Source organism: Tenrec ecaudatus, chromosome 1 (genome assembly GCF_050624435.1).
Source record: "Tenrec ecaudatus isolate mTenEca1 chromosome 1, mTenEca1.hap1, whole genome shotgun sequence".
Taxonomy (NCBI): domain Eukaryota; kingdom Metazoa; phylum Chordata; class Mammalia; order Afrosoricida; family Tenrecidae; genus Tenrec; species Tenrec ecaudatus.
Window position 1 is genome coordinate 30,434,175 of NC_134530.1, and position 20,542 is coordinate 30,454,716.

Consider the following 20,542-nt stretch of genomic DNA (forward strand, 5'->3'; position numbering starts at 1 on the left):
CAGAGGACCCCAAGCATGAGGATAAAGGCAATAACATCAAATACATAGTAAATAATTTTATTTCAAAAGTCTGAAAGCATCCTACAACCATACACAGGTTTCTGGACACACAAGTCTGCCCTGTACTCGGGTAGAATTCTACGTGGGCACTGATGGGCGGGTGCCCATCACGGCCTAAGAATCTCAAACCATATAAACATATCGAACACTCAGACTGCCTTTAAATACCAGTCACTGATCTTCATAATCTAACTTGTAGAAGGTGAAATTCTATCCACAAGGAGATGGCCACATACCCAGCCAGCCTGGTATCTGCTCAGGCATCCTGTAAGGGGTGAGGCGTCAGGCAGCTGGGGGTGGGGGGGATGGCAGCAGGCTACTGAAGGACGGGGGCCTGGTGGTAAGGGCATGGGCAGTCCTAGCAGACAGCTCCGTCTGCCCTCCCCAAGGCTGTCCGATGTGCAACACGGAGGTCAGTCCAGAAAACGCGGTCAGCAGAAGTACAGGCCCACAGGTTGCTCTGCAGCCCAGCCCTGACCCCACACTCCCCACCAGGAAACTTCCCAAAGCCCTCCAGATGCCACCTCACTCTCGGGGGACCCACAGGCCTCCGCTCAGATCTTGGAGCTTGAGTGTACGTGTGGGCTAGAAAGGCAGGTTTTTCCAGGAAACGTGGAATTAAGCCTTTCTGTCCAAGAAAATAGCCCAGGTGGCAGAGTGGATTGAACATAGCTAACTGAAGCGTGGGCAGCGTGAACCCACGTCTAGTGCTCCCATAGACTGGCCTCAGTCCCCAGTCCTCTCCGGTCACTACGCTGGAATTGACTTGATGGCAGGAGGTTTGAGCTTTGCTCCAACACAAAAGCCTTTCTTCTTCAGGCCGCTCCCTGAAGTGGCCTGGCCACGGTCTGTACGGCCCATCTTCTCGGCCTGGAGTTCCCGCCGCCCTGCTGGGCCCTTGCCTTCCCAAGCAACTGAGGGGGCCTCTGGCACACAAGCATGACTCCAGGGGCATTGGGGGCGGGCGCCCTTCCAAGTATTCGAAACCAATATCTCAGCTCCCTTGGGGAAGCCCCCAGCCGTATTTCCCAGAAATGAACTTGGCCTAGCGGCTATCAACACCTATCCCTAAAGCGCCCAGAGGGGCAGGGAGGGGGCTTCCTCTGTTCCAAGCACTGTGCTGAGTGTCTTCAGGCCTCATCAATCCAGGTGGCAGAGCCAGGAAGCAGCCGAATCCCAGCCCCTGTCCTGTATTTCTGTAAGGAGGTCAGCGGCCAACCCCTCAGTGTGTGGACATCTGGGCAGGCACAGGAGCCGGGGCACATCCACATTGTCCCTTCCCCTCGCCTCAGCAGCCCCTTGCGCCGAGCCCCAGCCTACCCAGGGACTAGACTCAAACCAGGAGAGAGAAGGGGGTTGAGGGATTCCAACAGTCAAGCCCACACAGAACTGGGTAACAAAACCAGCACCTTGTCCAGAGGGGTCTGACCCAGAAGACACCTTCACAGGTGCTTCCTTCCCCCAGCACCAGAGCCCCGGCCATGCCAAAGTGAGTGACCTGTCGGGAGAATTGGTGTCAGGCGGTAGCTGTTCCAGACGCAGGGAGCAGCCTTCCACGGCTCCCTGGCTGACCTCCCACTCTGGGCATGTGACGTCCCACAGAAGGCCAGCAGGTGGCCCCGCTGTGATCCCCATCAGAAGGACTCAGGCAACAAGACTTATCCTACCTAGGACCACACGTCACCCCAGCCAGGTGCGAACACAGCCCAAGAGTCAGGCTGTTTAGAAAAGGCAACTCAATAAACACTTCCTTCCCACTGAGGTGGAGCCACCTGCAGAGCAGAGAGGAAGGTTACCTCGGGGACCCTGAGGGTAGCCCATCACCCCACAAGGAAACAAGCAAGGGTCTGAGGCCGGCATTTCAGTGTGGCTTCTCCTGCCCTCAGCTTCCGGGCCTAGTCCGGGGCGTCTGAGGGACTGCCGATCACCACAGCCCCACAGAGAGCTTTGGCGATGGCATGGCTAACAGATCTGTAAAGCAACCCGACACATTCCTGTGCCCAGCTCCCCCCCACCCTGCTTTCTCAGGGCAGGTGGCCCTGCAGGCACTGCAACCCCTAGGACAGTCAGTCACCGAGGGCTCCCCACCAAGCTGCCAGGGCCTATTGCTGGGCTGGGCTCCCACAGAATCTGGGGCTTCAGATTCTCCCCTTACTGTTCAGCTAGGGGTGACCAGGAAAGCCAGCCTCCGCCACAGACCATATGCTCTGGACACAGAAAGACCCTTTCCAGGTCACCTTACCATCCTGTGTCCTCCTCTGGAGGCCTGGCCCGAGAGAGGGACTTTGTGGAAGAGCCTAGCAGGGTGAAGAACTAGACAGGCAGACACCTCCATTGGGGCTAGGGGAAGGTGGGTGGGGGCTGGCCCCGTGGGAGGGCTGGTACTGGACAGTCAGCTGACAGTCAGTGGTGCTCCAGGCCCAGAAGGAAAGGTGCAGGAAGACAGGCCTGGGTCCTTCTCGGGTTCCTCACAAGAGGATCCCTTACCTGTCCCTCCACAGGTGGCCTCAGCTACTGAGGTAGGAGCAGGTAGGCCCCAATGGCCATGGCGAGAGGGGTGTGCGCTTCATTGGTGAGCTGCTGACCCGCAGGTGAGGTCAGAGACGTGCTTCTGTGACGGCTCCGGCTCCAATGACTCCAGGCTCCAAATGCATAGAACATTCCAGGTGGGGGGCTCCAAGAACCCACACTGCACCTGAGGAGCCCAAACTGTCTTCATGCACCCAGGAAGGTCACTGTGTGCCCCTCCCCCATCCTCATCGAGGTGCTGGGTCACCTGTCCTAAGCCCCTCCCTGGGCCAAGCCAGGGCTAGTGCAGCCCGTCCAGGTTCGGTGGTGGCTGCAGCCGACCTAAGTTCACCTCCTGACGACCAGTGTCCAGCTCAAAGCTGCGCCCGCCCGAAGGCACCTGGGGCATGAACTGGCGGAAGATGCTGACGCTGCCGTGCCAAAAGGTGGGCTCCGGGAGCCGCCCCACCACACTCCATGCCCGAGTCTCTGGGTCGTATGCCTCCACCACGTCCGAGAGTTCAAATGTGTTGTCGTAGCCGCCAGAGACGTAGAGCTTCCCGCCCAACACGGCCAGACTGCCCCCGACATGCACCTGTGGGCCAAGAGGGGCAGGTCAGGGAGGCCAGCATGAGGGTAGGGCAGAACCCCCTTCCAGACTGGGTCATGGGAAGCGGTCAGTCCTGCAGAGGGGCAGCTGTGGGACTTCCTGGAAGCAGGACTGGGAGCCATCCGTGCACTTCTCAGGGGACCTTGCACACGAAGTCCTCCCGATTCACAGACGGGACGCCCACACCTGCTGAGAAAAGGGGCGGGGGCTCCCCACTGTGGGCTGGGTGGTAACCATCCCAATAGCAGCGGGTGTGGGCTGTGCGCCACACAAGAAGTCACCGTGGGCGACCCCCGCAACAACCGTACAGGTGGGCATCCTGCGCTGCCCACCCGACAGATGGGGAAAGCAAGGCTGGCAGGGCCGACAGCAGGAAGGCTGGGGCCTACTGCATCTGCACCAGACTTGCTAGCACGGGAAGACATGGCTCTACTGTGGTTAAGACGGGAGCGTCACCGACACCTGCCGAGCCAGAAGGACACATGAAGCTGCGCTATCAGCTACGCAGAGCTCTCAGGAGAACAGGTGTGGGAAGAATTCTAAGAAAGATGGAGAAGACGGCCCTGGAAGCAGGCAGAGGAATGCCAGGGACTAAGGTGGGTACCCAGCAAGGTTAGGCCCCTCAGCACCACCACCCATTCCCACCCAGCAAGCAGTTCCTGGGTGGGTGGGGGATGCCACCCTATACTGGCCCTCACCCCCTCAGCCACGGGTTGGCTGTGCATATACCAGGTCACCGCCACAGACTCTGTGTAGGCTGCTCCCTGTGAGCACACACTCCCCCAGTGGAGTGAGGCCGCATGGCTCACTCCCCCAAGTCCTCCTGGTCTCTGTGCATAAGTCAACTTGGCAGCGAGGCCTTGAGGGCCAGCAGAGCCTGCTGCCTCTCTCTCACCCCAGTGCCCCTGCCCCTCCCTTGGCACTGCCCACTGCCACCTCCCACACAGTGTCAGCTCCGAGGGCCAGGGTTTCAGGCTGTCTGGGTCTTCACTGAGTCCCCAGTGCCTACTTGCCCGAGAGGGTCTAATCAGCAGCTGCCAAAAGGAGGAACTCACCACCAAACTGTGCAGGCCTGGGGTCTTGCCAACCTCTCTGTGCCTTGGCTGAGCCTCAAGGGCACTCGAAAGCAGCATAGCCTCCACCCACCCCACGGGAGAAGCCCCCATGCAGGCCCTGCCCATCCTCACCACTGCCTGTCAGAGGTGATAACAGCACTCTGGCCCTGAAGCGCACCTGCACCATGTACAGTGTGCACAGGGCTTTGTTCCGCGAGGCACGGTGGGAAACGCACCTGATTCATGGAAGGGATCTTGTCCCACTCATTCTTCACTGGGTTATAGACATCCACCTCGGCCGAGTCGTCCCTGTGGAGGAAGCGAGGGGGAGGGAGACGCGGGTCAGGGTGAGGGGGGCCGGCCTGAGGGCAGCTCCTGGAGGGGCACAGTCCTGCAGGCCCCTGTGGGGTCTCTGGACCCTGGTTCCTTCAGGCTGCCTGGGTTTCTCTGATGCCCCTTAGCCACTCCATGCACTGGACAGGACTGCTTTCTGGTTCTCAGGCACCAATTCCAGGTGCCCACCTCAGCCTGGTCCTGCCCAGGGTACCAAGGCTGGAACACAGCCTTGTGCCCTAAGCCCCAAGGACACCCCCTTTAACCACCCATCCCCTCTGAGGTTCTCTCCACCAGAGCTGGTCTAGTTGCCTCCGGTCTTCGGCTGCAGCTGCAAGGGTGCCCCGAGTGCTTGGACTCACGAGTCCTGGCCTGCATCAGGTTTTCAACCCCATCTCCCTGCGCCTCTGCCCTTCCAAGTCACCTACTCAGTCTCTCCACTCAACCCTAAGCTCCTCTCCTGGGAGCCTTCCATGGCTGACCGGTCCAGACCCAGACCGGACCTCTCGCCCTCACATATCCTGACCACTCATCAACTCCTGCCCTGCCCAGCACCACGGGCAAGCCCCCAGTGCCAGCCCCCAGGGCCACAGTCAGGAGGAGGAAGAGACCAGCCAGGCCTTGCCCTGTGGGGCCCAGGTCCTCCCACCTATAGACCTCACCCTTGCCCTGAAGCAAAAGGTTCAAAGGCACAGTCTTTTCTTAAACCATATGGGTACCTGGGGGTGGGGGAGGGATAATAACCAAACTCACTGCTATGGTGTTAATTCTGATTCCCGGCGACCCTGAGACAGATGAGAACTGCCTCTTAAGATCGTGAGATCTTTCCAAGAGCAGACAGCCTCCTCTTTCTCCACAGAGCACCTGGGGGCGCCGAGTGGCTGCTTTCCGGGTTAGTAGCTCTGAGCAAAGCCCACCTTGCTCCCTGGGGTCCTGAGTAATGGCAGCGGAATTTTAGTAATAATGACCACATAGCAGCAGTGTCAGTGAGCCAAAGAGTGTCCTGTTGAAGTCTCAGGCCCTGTGCTGTGGGACAACTTTACCTGGATACAGGGTCTGCAGCTGGAATTAAGACCAGGCCACGCTGGGCTAGGAAGACGCCAGGTTTAATCCCAGCAGAGATGAACAGATGGCGGCGGCGGCATGTGAGGGCAAGCTCCTGCTGGAGCCCACCGGAAGCTATCAGAGGTAAGGAGGACCCCCCACTAGTTCCAGCCTTTGGAGAGCGCAGCCTTGCGGACATGACACATGACGGCTGCAGGCATGCCTGGCCTACAGACCTGTCAGACAACTTCCTGTTGCGTTTTAAAGCCACCCCGGTGCACTACTCGGTTGCCCTGGGACACGAAGGCAAGGGGTCAGCAGACACTTTTTTGGCTTTGTGTGCCAGATGGTCTCTTTCGCAACTACTCAGCTCTGTGGATGTGGCGCAAGAGCCCTGAGCCAGATGTACACACACCGCTGCTGGGGTCTCAGCCTCAGCGTGACCAACGCACAGACACCAACATGCAACTTCCCGGAGTCTTCACAGCATGGTACAAGGCTCTGTTCTCAACTTTCCTTCAGGGTGTAAAGGCCCATGCTTAGTTCATGGGCCTTCTAAAACAGAGAACCTGCAAGGAACATCTTCCCCAAACTGTCCACCCCACCCCAGAGCAAAGGCCTGACCTTCCCCTGGGAGACTTGGTGCATCCCAGCCAAGAAGCTGCCTCTCACAGAGCCTAGAGGGTACAGACACTGCTTGTGGGAGAGGGACCAGCAGGTCGCTGCTCAGTGCCTAATGGTAATGAGTGTGACAGTGGAGGGGCTGTGGTCCCCACGCAGCACTGCCTGCCTGCCTGGGAACTGCACCTTCGGGAAAGATCTGCCAGAGGCAGGTGGACTCCGAGTCAGAGGTCACCTGCTACCTGCACCAAAGTGCTGAGACCATCACTCAAATGGTACTAGACCCCGACCTCAGCTCCCCCGCTGCCCCCAACCGGGAGCTTCTCTGTCATTCAGCTACCAGCCCCCAGCAGCCCCCACTCCCCGCTGAGAACCCCAGTCTGCTGCCTCGTACTACAGGGTGGGTAGGCCAGGAGGGCAGGACACATGCTGGGGCTGCCTCCCTTGCCCCACACCAAGGGTGGGGTCCAGCCCCAATATTTCTACACGGGAAGGCACAGTATCTGACAGGTGAACCAGACCAGAAAGAGAAGCAGCCAGGTTTGACATGGACAGAACGGCCTGTAGGCACGTCCTGCACCAGGACCTCAGGATGGGGAGGACATGATCAGAGTCACCTGTCCAGAACTGCCACTGAGGAGCTGGGGTCAAGGCTCTGGCACACTGATTGACCATATTTAGAGCATCCTGTCCCCACACCCCTTTTGAGGACACCTACTTCGGCATGGGTGGGAAGGGTCAGGAGTCATTTTCTAACAGCCCGGCCCTGGCTGGGGTTCCAGGGCTTCGTGAAGTCCATCCAAGAAGTTCTGGCATAGGGCAACAAGGGGCCACTCCCATAGTGTCCCCAGGGGGGCTTGCTCACCCTCAAAGCCCAGCTCATTCCCTGGAGGGACCCTTAGGCTGGGATAGGGACAAGTGGGAGAGAGGGAGGGGGTGGGGGAGGGATGGTCATTCATACCCCCCCCACTCCTACCCTGGTTCCAGAGCTGTGGCAGGCTCTGAATGCCAGGGAGGGAAATAGCAAGTGTGCACACAGTACACCTCTCTCTCTCTCTCTCACACACACACTCTCTCTCTTACACACACACACACACACACACACACACACACACACACACAGCAACCAGGGAGCTCCACCCTCCCCCCTCAGAATCTCTGTGAACCTGCAAGGAGAGGGCATTTGGCCATGGCCAGACTGGCCTTCAAGATCACAGGGTGACCACTGGCTCTCACTGACCTTTGAATACAGTGACGCTCCACTGAGGGATCTGGGTCTGACATCCTTGGTTCAAACCTGTACCACCAAGACGGCTGTCAACAAGGCCCTCTAAGCCCCCGAACCTGTTGTGCCCTGTCTCTGCCTGGGGCAACAGCAGTGCCCAGCTCACCAGATTGCTGTGGCGATCAGATGTGGGCACACAGAGGGCAGCAAAGAGCTCACCCTGCCCACACATTCTTGGCACTCCCACAGAGGCTCTGGAGCTGCTTGAACCAGGGCCCGCCCCAGACCAGGGCAAGTGTGGATCCCCAGGAGACCACTCCTCATTACAGACTGCAGTGCACCATTGACATCAGGCTGGCACCAGGATGGAAACTGAGCAGGGCTGCCCTCTGAGCGCAAGGATAAAGCTGCTGAAAACGCTCGCCGTGCAAAAACCCAAACCAGAAACCTCCGCCTCATGCAAGGAGACGGCATGTGCTAGCATAGAACGGACCTACAGGGCTTTCTCGCCTGTGACCTTCATGGAAGCCACTGGCTGGATTCGAACCACCTGCCTTGAGGGTGAGCATTAACTGCCCACCCAAGTTTCTGCCTCTCTCACACCCACACCCAGAGGAAGGTATCCTCCACTGGGGGGAAGGGGCATCAGCGAAGAGAAGCAGGCATGCTCTAAATATAGTCGATCAGCATGCCAGAGCCTTGACCCCAGCCCCTCAAGGGCGGCTCTGGGACAGGTGCTTCAGAGAATGGGCCAGCCTAAGCCCACAAGTCACTGTCCATGTCAGGGCTGTCTGCTTCTCTTCCTGGCCGGGGCTGTCGGTCGGCTGCTGGAACACATCCCACAGGAGGCCTGTGCTCAGATGGGTGGGGAACCTCAGTTCTGCACCCGTGGTGGTCAGAAGCCAGTACAGAAACCACTTCGACTCTCCCTTTCAAACTCAAGCACCTTTCTAATGTGACAGGCTCCTTCCAACAAACGTCACACGAGTACAAGCAGGGGTCTTAAGGGGTCCCCCTCAGGTGGAAAAAAAAAGACAATTTATTTGGCCTCTATAAGCCTTTTTCCCCCTCTCTCTCCGACCTAAGTCTAGGCATCACTTGAGCAAGACAACCCAGACACTCAAAGAAAGTGCTCTAACAAACAGGCAGGGCAAACACTGCCAGGATCAGAAAGACCTAGACCCAATCCCAGCCCCGCCTTGGTCTCCTGGCTGTGAGGCGGGGGCCCGGCGGTGAGGTCCTTATAAGCACAGGGTCTGCCCGGTATAAACCCTGGGCAGCTGCAGTCAGCCCCCGGGGACTCACCTGATGAAGTACATGAGCCCATTCAGCGTCACAGTCTTGGGGGCAAAGGACCAGGGCGGGAGCTGGCCGCAGTCTACCAGGGACCACAAGTCCGTGTCCGGGTGGTAGCACTGAATGACCATGGTCTCCTTGCCCGCCAGGGAGCCAATGGCGTACAGCCGGCCACGACAGGCGGTGGTGGAGCAGTTGTCCATAGGGTAGGTCATGGGCTGCAGGGCCTCCCAGGAGTCTGCAGTGTGGTCGTACCGCTCCGTGCTGTCCGAGGCCACCACGTAGAGCAGCCCGTCCAGCACTGAGGAGCTGTGGTACTCTCTGGCCTTCAGCATGGGCGCCACCTCCGTCCACTCGTTCACGCTCGAGTTGTACCGCCACACACAGTCGTAGAGCCGAGAGCCATCAGACCCGCCTGCCCAGGAACACAACACACCTGTCAGGATGGCCTGGGGGGGCCTCCCTCCATCTGGGGAGTCCTGAACAAACTGCACTGTGCTTCCGTCTCCCCCTGCGCCCCCAAGACTCGGCCTCTCTTCTCCCAGCCCAGAGGCCCCTGCTGACCTCTGGCCTGCTTTGGGCCACATCCCTCGCTGGACACCCAAAGGACACCCAGTTATACTCTTGGGCACTCCTCGACTGGGTGAGGACGCTAGGTCTGCGTCACATCGTCACATCTGGGAGCCACAGCGTAGGGTGGGGAGGGACACGCTCACCCAGTTCTAGGTTTCTGACAGGCCTGCCCCAGCTATGCCAAGACAAGCAACAGCCTTAACCCTGCAATTAAAACTTTGAAGCAAACTTCTGAGGCTGGGCCAGAGGCGTGTTCTCTGTGTAAAAACTCATCAAGTCATCCAAGCTGGCTGTATTCTGCCTGCCCCCCCACCCCCCAGAGGAATGAGTGTTTTGTGTCAATATTGTGCTAAGGTTGTCAGGTGCTAGTCAGTCAGCTCTGGCAACTCCACAGGAGCTGAACTGCCCGCCCCGCCTCCCCACCACCTCTGTCCTCAAGACTGCAGGGGCTTTCTCAGGAAGGGCCGGTGGGGAGGTTTCAACTGCTGACTCTGGCCAGTGGCTGAATGCCCTGACCCTTGGGCCAAAGGGGCTCCTTTCTTCTCTTTAAACAACAATTTAACCCAAACCAAAACGTGGTGCTGGGTGTATCATCCGGGAAGTCTGATGTCTCCCGAGGCCAGGAGACACTCACTGCGAACCAAGAGTGGAAGTCCAAGCCTGCCCAGAGCCACTGCGGAAGTCACCCCAGCCACTGAAATCCCTCCAGAGCACAGTCCAACTCGGCCATGGGACAACGGGTGGCTGTGAGCTGTAATTCACTTGACAGCAACGGGCTCTCTTTTCAGTCCAATTCCCCACAGCCCCAGGAATCCCTCCACCTTGAGGCTGGCACCACTGGGCAGGGCAGAGAGGCAGTCCTGCCTTCTGGGCTTTGAGGGGGCGGAGACCAAGTTCTAAGACTGCTCCACCACCTGCCTTCTTCCCCCCAGTGAGAAGGGGTCCAAGGCAGCTGCAGCCTGTCCCACTCTCCCTCCATGAAATCCCCTACAAGCAGCTGTAGGACAACCAGGGCAGTTGCTTAAACCCCAAGGATTAGCTTCGACATTTATGGGAGGGTGTCCTCAAGCAGGGACTAGTTTCTGGCTCCAAGCCACTGGCCACATTTTAGAGGGGCCCTGGCCCCCCACCAGCAAGGGGCAACCTCAGCTTGGAACAGAGGCAGAGGCTGTGTGCCCAAAGGCTGCATTCTATGGGGCTGTCCCCCCCAGGCCAACCGAGAGCCCCTGAGCACCAGAGGGAAGTTGACCGCACCAGCCTGCTCGCCCTGCCTGCCTGGTAAGAGGGCTACCATCGCCTGCCTCCTCCCTGGGGGTTCTTTCCTTATAAAGTGGTCTTCACATCAGGGGACAGCGCCTCTGGTGCAAACTCAATCCACCACCCTTAACACAAACTGTGGGAGAGCCCAGGCTGGCTGGCTGGGCCCCGCCCAGCGTGACTCGGCAGTGTTTTAGGGTCTGGGCCAAGTAACTGCAAGAAAACCTAGAAGCATGTGACTGTGTTTACAGTCTGAGGAGCTGGACCTAAACAGCATGTGATCCAAGGGCAGCTCCTAGGTGTGGGCACCCGAGCCAGGAAGGCCACCAGTGACCAACCAGTGAGTCAGTGTGGCTCGAGGAAGGCAAAAATCCCCGCTGACTAGGTGGATGGGTAGCTCACAGGGCGTCAGCCTCGGGACTGCCCCTGGATTCCGGAGGGTGAAGAAGAAAGCTCCCATTGTGTGGGGTAAATGCCCCAGGACCTTCTGAGAATAAGGGAGCACCTGGGGGTGAGGGGGGTTGAGGGATGAAGAGGGAGGGGGCGGTTCAGCCAGGAGGCCCAGCTGCACAGAGAACAGAGGCCCACAAGCAAGTACTTGTCCTGGCTCACACAAGGGCCCTTTCTGCCAGCTTAAGTACCAGCCAAGAAAACGTCACGCTTGGGGGAGGGGACAGAGGCCCACGGTCCCTTGGACTCAGGTAGATGTCCTCTCCCACGGACGGAGGCGACCAGCCCCGGGGTCCCCTGCCTCTCCAGGGGCTGGATGGGGAACCTGGAGTCCCGGCAGCTAGTCCCCCGTCACTCACCCGTTACGTAGATGTCGTTGCCCAGAGCCACGATGCTGTAGCCCCCGCCCAGGTGATCGGGGAACTCCGCCAGGTAGCGCCACTGGCCGGTCTGTGGGTTGTAGCAGTCGACGGTGACCAGCTCGTCGCAGTCCTGGTCGCAGCCGCCCACGAGCACGAGGATCTCGGCGAGGCCGGTGGAAGGGCGAGGACGCATGCGGGGGCAGGGCCCGCGATCGTGGCGGTCGTAGCGAGCCGCCTGAAAGTCGCGCGCCTCACGCAGCAGGCGCAGGCAGGGCGGGCAGCGGGCCACCAGGGGCTCGGCCTCGACGTGCGCCAGCAGGTAGAAGCGGCGCACGAAGGGCAGGCGCACGGCCTCCAGCAGCTGCGGCCAGTGCGCGGCGCGGCGCGGCGGGTCGGCGCGCACCCAGCGCAGCGCCAGCTGGTAGGCGGCCTCCTCCTTGGGGACGCACAGCCCGTCGTCGCGCAGGTAGCGCAGCAGGCGCGCAAGCGGCAGCCGCTCCAACTGCTCGGCGCCCAGCTCGCCCACGTGGCGCAAGATGAAGCGCTGCGCCGCGCTCGCCAGCCCCGCACAGCTGAAGGCCTCGGCGAAGTCCTGCATGTCCAGGCAGTTGGCCAGGTCAAGTTGCTGCTGCAGGAACGCGCCGCACGCCTCCTTCACGGCCGGGAACTGCAGCAGGTCGGCGGCGCGCAGCAGGGGCTCGGCGTTGTCGCCGCTCACTGCCACGCGGCCCGTGTAGCTGAAGTCCAGCAGCAGCTGCAGCATGTCGGGCGGCACGCCGTGGAGCCGCACACGCTCCGCGCGGCTCTCGCGCAGCTGCCCGGCGAACATGGCGCGGAAGTAGGGGCTGGCGGCTGCCAGCACGGCCCGGTGCGCCGGGAAGTCGCGCCCGCCCGCCGCCTCCAGGGTGACGTCCAGGAACTTGCGCTCGGCGCGTAGCTGGCTTAAGCCACGCAGCAGACTCAGGGCGTGCGCTGGGTCGGAGAAGGGCAGCACGGCCAGGGGCGCCGGCCGCTCCATGGCGCCTGCGCTGCCGGGGGACCGCGGCCCGGGCCTGCGGAGAGACGCTGCGCGCCCCGCGCCGCCGCGCTAAATACGGCCGGGCGCCGGCGGGGGCGGAGGGGCGGGACCTCGGCAGCCCCGCCCAGTTAACCCCAGGCTGCCCGGGCTCGCTTCCCGACGCCCCCGCGCGCGGGCTGAGTCACCACCCACCCGCACCCCGCTCCTCCTCCGCCCTTCCGGGCCTCCTACGACGCCCAAACTGAGGACAGCGGGTGACAAGTGTCCCCCCCGCGCGCGCACTGGGGAGCGGGATCTCCGGGCCTGCCCAATCGCCCGCCAGATGCCGGCCTTCCGCTGAGGACCCGAGCTCTGCGCCTAGGCAGGGGTGTCCCCCCCACCCCCACACCCCGCCCCAGCTTGCGCCTCCCTTCTGGAGTGTCGCGATCCCCTCTGGTAGAATGGCTTTTAAAAGTTGTTTTTTTTTTAATTTTATCGTCCCGAGTTTTACTGGTTCAAAGCGTTGGCTGTTAAACATGGTATTGGCAGATTTTTGACATTGAGCCTGACCACCGAAGGTGAATGCATTAACAAATTAGATTTGGAATGGGGGCAGTAGTTTCTTGGGACATCTACCCGTATTAATGAGTCGGAACCAGACTTCTAGGAAACTCCACAGTTGCTGCCCGAATTTCAAACGATATGGTCATAGACTTTCAGGCACCTGGGCCCCCCTCCAGAGGGGTCAAGCCTGCCTTAGGCTCCCTGGCCTCCCAGGTGGTTACCCTATTCCATGAGAGGGGCACTGGCATCCAATGACAAGGCTCTGGGGTCAAGGGCAAGGCAGGGAAGCTAGCTTTCACACTGCTGCCTTGAACATCAGGAGATATGGCCATTTCAAAACCTCACACCCACTTGTGCCCAATTTGCTAGGAAGCATTTTTGACAGGAACTTGAAGTGGGAAAAAATACAAACAAAGCCCTATAAGGAAGCCTTTTCCCTCTGAGGTAAGAACCCCCCAGCAGTTTTAGGGAAGATTCTTTGCACTTCCACTCTGTGTGGCAGATAGGGCTTGAGCTTTTGCTAGTTATCGGCCCCACCCTGGGGGCCTTATATGCATTTCGGATGTGCTGCCCACTTGGTCCCCGGGCAGTCATTTCTTGGTTGCAGTTAAATCCAGTACAACGTTTGAAAGAGACATTTTGTTATTCAACTGAGAACTCAGACCTGTCTGCTCCCACCTGGGAATCTCTCATCATCTAGCCCTGAGAATATTTCTGGAGTTTCAGGGTCAGCCTGGGCCTAAGTAAGAAAACAGGCAGGTACTGGGCCCAGCGGCAGCCTGTTGCCCATAGATGGACTGTTCACACAGCTATTAACGGCAGAGGCTGCATTCCCCAGCCCAGGAGCCCGGCCAATCGCTTACTTGGTCAGGCTTTGTCACAAGAAAGTCTGAACAGCCAGGAAGTGGGATGTTAGTTGGAAAAAAAGCTCTGTAGTCTCTGAATCAGAACTCACCAGCCCTGCAAACCCTGGGTGATTCAGTTTGGCATGTTTCTGTGCTCAGAAATTGAGTATGTTTCTTTGATATTCCCAGTGTTGGGGGTGGGTAGCTATTTAAACAAATCCTGTCAGTCTTGCTGTGCAGCCTTGGAGACTCATGATGGGAGCAATTATTGAAATGGAAAGATGTTCATGTTACATATGATGTTAGATTGTTATACAGGGAAAAATCAGACTATAGTGTGATCCAGATTGTCATACATGTCCCTATGCCTAAAAATAAAAAAGATGGGATGGGCAGAGGGAACTGTCACCTGTTCGCTAGGCGATTAGACTGGTTTTGTAGATTTTCTTGGTCTACATTTTCTGTCTTTCTGTACTTCAACTTGACTTTTGTCCTGAGGAAAATTACAAATAAGCACATAATATGCTTAACAAAAAAAAGCGTGTGATTACTATCCTCAGGCTAACTCCTGTAACCCGTACTCTGCAGAAGTCAAAGAATGTGGCTAGAAACAGATATAGACCCGTCAGCTGTGCTGAATAATCTCCCAGCTCTCGGCACATTATTGAGGTAGTTCCTCTTGATGTTCATCAATCTCATGAGTTCAAAATGGGAACTGGAGATATCGATTCACCAAAGTGTGATACTGTGATTGGCAGTCAGCATGCAGATGGTGTTCCACATTAGCAGCCATTGCTCTCTGGTGAGGAACATGTTAACTCTAGCCAAATGGACAAGAGCTACTGGGAAAACTGTACTTGAAATTCTGTGCCAATCATGGAAACTTTAGAAATTTACCTTTCCTGGAGTTGGGAAAGTGGGCTTTGCCTAAGTAACTTGTTTATGATCTTGTGGTTAATAATGATCATAACTATCCTGGCGACTTAAAAAAATTCAAACTATTTAATTTTGATACTATTTAGGTTCTAATTTTAGACAGGCCAAGAGGTGAGGGAGATAACTTTTAAAGCCGCTGTTAACCTCCTTTTTGTTTCCTTCCCGGCTTGAGAACACTCAGAACAGATATTTCAGTATTTATAGAAACTGAAGAGATTGTACCTTTTTTCTTACCTCTTCCTGGATTGTTTCTCCATCTGGGCCATCCAAAGTGTATGATTTGTAATACACTTATTTCATTGAAGCTCAAGGAAAATTAGAGTGGTCTCTCTTAATGAAATGTACTATTATGCGCCATTGAACTATAAAGAAAACTGAACCGTGGATGTTGCTGTTAAGGTGTCAGGGAGTTGGTCCTGACTCATAATGACCTTGGCCTGTCCTGAGCCATCCTCACAATTGTGAAGTCCCTTATAGCTAGTGTCGATCCATCTTGAGGACCTTCCTCTTTCGCACTGTCCCTCTATTTACGAACAGTATCTCTCATTCTATAGTGATTATAGCATTGGAAGTGAGATGAAGCTGAGTCATAGTGACTGTATAGGACAAGGTAGCACTGCCCATAAGTTTCTGAGACTCTAACTTGGTTACAGGAGTAGAAAGCTTCATCTTTCTCCCAAGGGGTGGCTTGGTGGTTTCAAACTGCTAACCTTGCAGTTAGCAGCACAAAGCATAACCACTATGCCACTAGGGCGGTGTTTAACATGTTTATAGTCTACCTCTATGACCTATAATGTAAGGTCATTTGATTCTTTTAGGTATAAGTTATTTCTCTCACTACATGAAAAGGTTATAACCCAAAGGTATGGATATTTAATTTTTGAAGGGAGAATAATTAATAGATAAAAATATTCACATCTATGTTCACGCAGTAGTAAAAGCACTAAGACAATTATCGCTGAGAAATTTGCATACTCTGAAAATATGTCTGTTCTGGAAATAGAAAAGCAGAAAACTGAAGGTAAGAGAAAGTTCTCCCTATACTCTTCAATAGTTGTACCACCAGCAAATAGATGGGGGCGGGGGTGGGGGGCTGTGTTCATACCCACACACAGGCGTAGAGTTTTAAAACAGGAAGCAGAAAGGAGTCTGCCCCCCCCCCCCACCTCCACACACACAGATAAACGTAGTGTATAGCCTTCACTGAGAGCTGAGATTTCGGAAGGTGAAGCTATATTTGGTAACCCAATTAAAATAACCACATTCTCAAGTTACATACTGGGAAACCATGGTATTCTTAGTATTTTTAAACTTGTCACAACCTGTGCTAATATTGGATTTTTTTCTTTCTCTTCCCTATGTAGCTATACTCATCTGAGAACTAGCATTCAGCAGCAGATAGAATTTTTCTTAAAGCACAAAACAAAGCATCAGAGGCTACAGGGATCTGGCTGCTAGGCGAATGCTCTAGAAGTAATCACAGGATCCTAACTTCCCTCTGTGGAGCCCAGGAATTGTTCAATCTACTGAAGAGAGAAATCAAACAAATCAAGGATATCAATATTTTGCTTCCAGTTGGTTGCAACTCCTAGCGATCCTATAGGACCCTATAGAACTGCTCCATAGGGTTTCCAATGCTGTAAGCACTATAGAAGTAGACTGCCTTATCTTTATAACCTTCCCTCTCTTGGGAACCTCCAAAGCTTTTGACTTGGTTTTTATTCTGATAGCAATGTCTTTTGTGATTGACTGACTTCACTTAGCATGATGTTCTCCCCATCTATCCACGTCAGTTGGGAGTTTTGTGGGTTCATGACATTTTAGGGGTGTATACTATTCCGTTGTATCTTCCCATGTTTATCCGTTCTTCTATTGGTGGCCCTAGGAGTTTCCAACTTCTTGTTTCTGTGAACATTGCTGTGATGGACATGGGAATGCATAGATCTGTTTATGTTACAGCTCTCACCTCTTTAGGGTATACACCCAGCAGGCATTGCTGGATCATAGGAGTTTCTAGTCCCAGCTGTCTGTTTTAGAGTCCTATTGCTTTCCACAGTGCTTGTACTAGTTTATAAATTCACCAGCAGTGTATTAAGAGTTCCAGTTTCTCTGCGCCCTCTCCATCACGTTTCATTTTTGTTAAATTGGGCTGTCATTGCCAATGTGAGGTTGTATCTTGGTGTTCTGATTGTGCGTCTCCTGGATGGCTAATGATCATGAGCATTTTTTTTTCATGTTTCCTGCCCATTTTTAGTGAGCTGTTTATGTCCTTTGCCCACTTTTTATTTTTTTTAATTTTTTTAACAATTTATTGGGGCTCATACAATTCTTATCACAGTTCATACATATACATACATCAATTGTATAAAGCACATCTGTACAGTCTTTGCCCTAATCATTTTTTTCTCTTTTCTTTTTTTACATTTTATTAGGGACTCATACAACTCTTATCACCATCCATACATATACATACATCAATTGTATAAAGCACATCCATACATTCCCTGCCCCAATCATTCTCAAGGCATTTGCTCTCCACTTAAGCCCCTTGCATCAGGTCTTTTTTTTTTTCCCTCCCTCCCCTTTTCCCCCTCCCTCATGTGCCCTTGGTAATTTATACATCGTTATTTTGTCATATCTTGCCCTATCCGGAGTCTCCCTTCCCCCCCTTCTCTGCTGTCCCTCTCCCAGGGAAGAGGTCACATGTGGATCCTTGTAATCAGTTCCCCCTTTCCAACCCACTCACCCTCCACTCTCCCAGCATCGTCCCTCACACCCTTGGTCCTGAAGGTATCATCCACCCTGGATTCCCTGTGCCTCTAGCCCTCATATGTACCAGTGTACAGCCTCTGTCCTATCCAGGCCTGCAAGGTAGAATTCGGATCATGGTAGTTGGGGGGAGGAAGCATCCAGGATCTGGGGGAAAGCTGTGTTCTTCATCGGTACTACCTCGCACCCTAATTAACCCATCTCCTCTCCTAAACCCCTCTATGAGGGGATCTCCATTGGCCGACCCTTGGGCCTTGGGTCTCCACTCTGCACTTCCCCCTTCATTTAATATGGTATATATATACATATACACATACATACACACACACTTATATCGTTTCTTTTTTTTTGCATGATGCCTTATACCTGGTCCTTTGCCCACTTTTTAATTGGATTTTTTTTATTGTGGGATTGCCCTTTTCCATAGTTTTGAGAGATTGTCGCCCCTTTTGCCTTTGGAGTGGCAGCCTCGTTGGGTTTCACACGCTGACCTCCTGGCCAGCAGTACCTGACCACTACACCGCTAGAGCTCCTTCGTATGGCCATGTGTCGTTGATTTTGGGTCCAATATGAGTGTTAGAGCCCTTTCAGGGCACATTTCTGAGGGTGGTGGAGATCAGTCTCTAGGAAGTTTTTATTTCAGTGGAGTGACAAGCAACGCAGTAGTTTTCCATCTATGTATGAAGAATTGCTACGTGCTGAGTTTATTCAAGGACCAGCTACTGAAAACCTACTCCGAGCAATTGTGCCCACTTACATCCCCAAACCTGATACAGTTCAAGTTGGGATTTGCTGTCCTGTCTTGACCTTTGGATTCTGGGTTTAGTTTTGTTATGAAGTGTATTATCCTTATTCTGAGTGTCTGATTTCATTTGAAATTTGGGAATCAGCTTCTTCATCTAGAGGGGGAAAAGGGTTTCATGTTTATTTTGTGAATATTTTCAGCATAGGCTCTGATACAAATGGAAAACAACAGGTGTTAGTGAGGAAGTGCGAGATATTTCCAGAACCCTGGAGGTACAGCCACTGTGCTCCGCCACTTGGGGGCTCCTTAGGAAGTGAAGCACGGCATTCATTATCATGTTGCTGTTAGGTGCCAGCCAAGTGGGTTTCCACTCACAGGGAGTTCTGACACAAGGAAGCAGTGGCGGGTCTGAGGCCAGTCTCCTAATTGGTGTTTGACCCCATTATCTTAGGGTTCAGTAGTTCCATACCTCGGTCATGCCCCAATGAAGTGAAAGGAGGCACAGAGATACTTGTACATCCTGGGTGATTGCAGCATTATACCCACAGCCCACCAGTGGAAACACTAGAATGTCCATGAACAGAGGAATGGATAATAAAATGTGGTCGAACTAGAGTAGACTATGACCCAGCCATATAGAGAATGAAGTCCTGCTACACGCTCCGATATACGATGAACCTTGCTGAGTGAAAAGTCAGCTGTAAAAGGTTCCACTATGTGAATTACCTAGGACAGTAAAGTGGGTAAAGGCTAAAATTAGCTAGTGGTTAGTGGTGAAGAGGAGGGGAAAAGGGGAACTTAGTGCTTAGGGAACCCCACAGTGATGGGGAAATTTGGAAACATGGTAAACATCACTATGCTGAACTATGCACAGATTTGTTACATGTTTCATCAACCACAATAAACAAATAGAATAATACCTTAGGGGAATAATGACCAGTTAATGAATATTTCACCTCTCATAATTATATTCCTTTAAACTTCCCCTAGGTGAAGATCCTTCTTAACTATTTCTTACTAGGCAGAACAAGTTGCTCCTGGTGAGTGTGGCCCTGGGGGGCACCGGTCCCTTCACTGTGGGCACGGTGGTTGGAATGACAGTCCAGGTCTGTGGCTACAGCACCTGAATATGACAACTCTGTAGGAAACTGCTGGAGAGGTCACGGCAGAGCATTGGTAATGTCTTTGTTGTCATTACCTCCGAGGAGCCATCCAACGGCTAATACTCCTGAAACACAAGTAATAATGACACCTTCACAGTGAACAATCATCTATTGAGCCAAGCAGTAAGCTAAAAAAGTTTATGGCTTTGAGTACTTGCTAAGATAAACCTAGTCCCTCAACCAGTTTCCATTCACAATACATTGACCACCTTAACACCAACCCTCACCTATCTGTCTTTTATGAGCTCTAATTGCCGTCCTGATTTCTCATGACCCAGAGTGAGTTTTCTGACTTTATTTCATAAGGTTATGTTGGTCTTCTTTAAAAGGAGTCCTGGAAACCCTACGGGGGAGGGGGACTGTTAGGAGGCAGAGTCCACTTGGTGTCTTCAAAATGACCAGGCAAGTTATTCAGCTATCTGCATTTTGTATACAATTCCCGCCCCGCTCAAGTGGTCATACAGAACATTAGAGAATGTCACGGTTCGTGTTAACGTTCAACTTTGTGCTTTTGAGTCAATTAAACTTCCATGTATTGAGTTGCAAAATACTCTGCGATCCTGCATGTAAATACGGCAAAACCCTCAATTAAAATATCAATCAGCAAAGTAAAAGGAAAGGTGAATACCAAACATCGCAACCGAGCTGTTTTTAGCTCATTCTTGACTGCCTTAATCCTATGAAAAGTGTATTTTTAAAAACGACGGAGTAAAAATGAGCCAACAGGGCAGCCCTGTGGCTTCAAGAAGGGGGAAAAAAGTGGGTTTAAAGCAAGCGTCTTCGAAAACAGCGCTCGCACTAGCAGAGTTCGTACGGAAGCATTAATCCGACACCCCGAACTGGACGCTCCAGTCGACACGAGAAGCGCCTCCAAGTCCGCGCAAACCTGCGTGGCCTCCGTCCCCCGTCCCTGCGGCCTCCGGGGCCGGCAGAAGCCGACGAAACTGACCGCCGCGAAAACAAGTTTCCTCAGCCCGGCCCGGGGTTGGGCCGACAGGCCGCGCCGCCCTTGGCGAGGGGAGGCCTCGGGGCGGCCCCGATGTCAGCGCCCGCACCTCAACTCCGAGGGACCCCGCAGCCCACAAAGGGGCGCGAACCTCAAGCCACAGAGAGGAAAAGGAGGCGTCGG

At 54.5% G+C, this 20,542-nt stretch overlaps 1 protein-coding gene across 1 annotated transcript; it reads right to left on the minus strand.

The window, feature by feature from the left end:
* Nucleotides 1–41: 41 nt before the first annotated feature.
* KLHL21 (kelch like family member 21) lies at nt 42–12,460 on the minus strand. Its single transcript, XM_075550550.1, has 4 exons — nt 11,392–12,460; nt 8,762–9,167; nt 4,470–4,542; nt 42–3,163 (listed from the first exon to the last, which is right to left on the minus strand). Exons 1-4 carry the CDS (start codon nt 12,410–12,412, stop codon nt 2,870–2,872), a joined length of 1,794 nt encoding a protein of 597 aa, XP_075406665.1. The 5' UTR covers nt 12,413–12,460; the 3' UTR covers nt 42–2,869.
* Between the last annotated feature and the right edge of the window lie 8,082 nt (nt 12,461–20,542).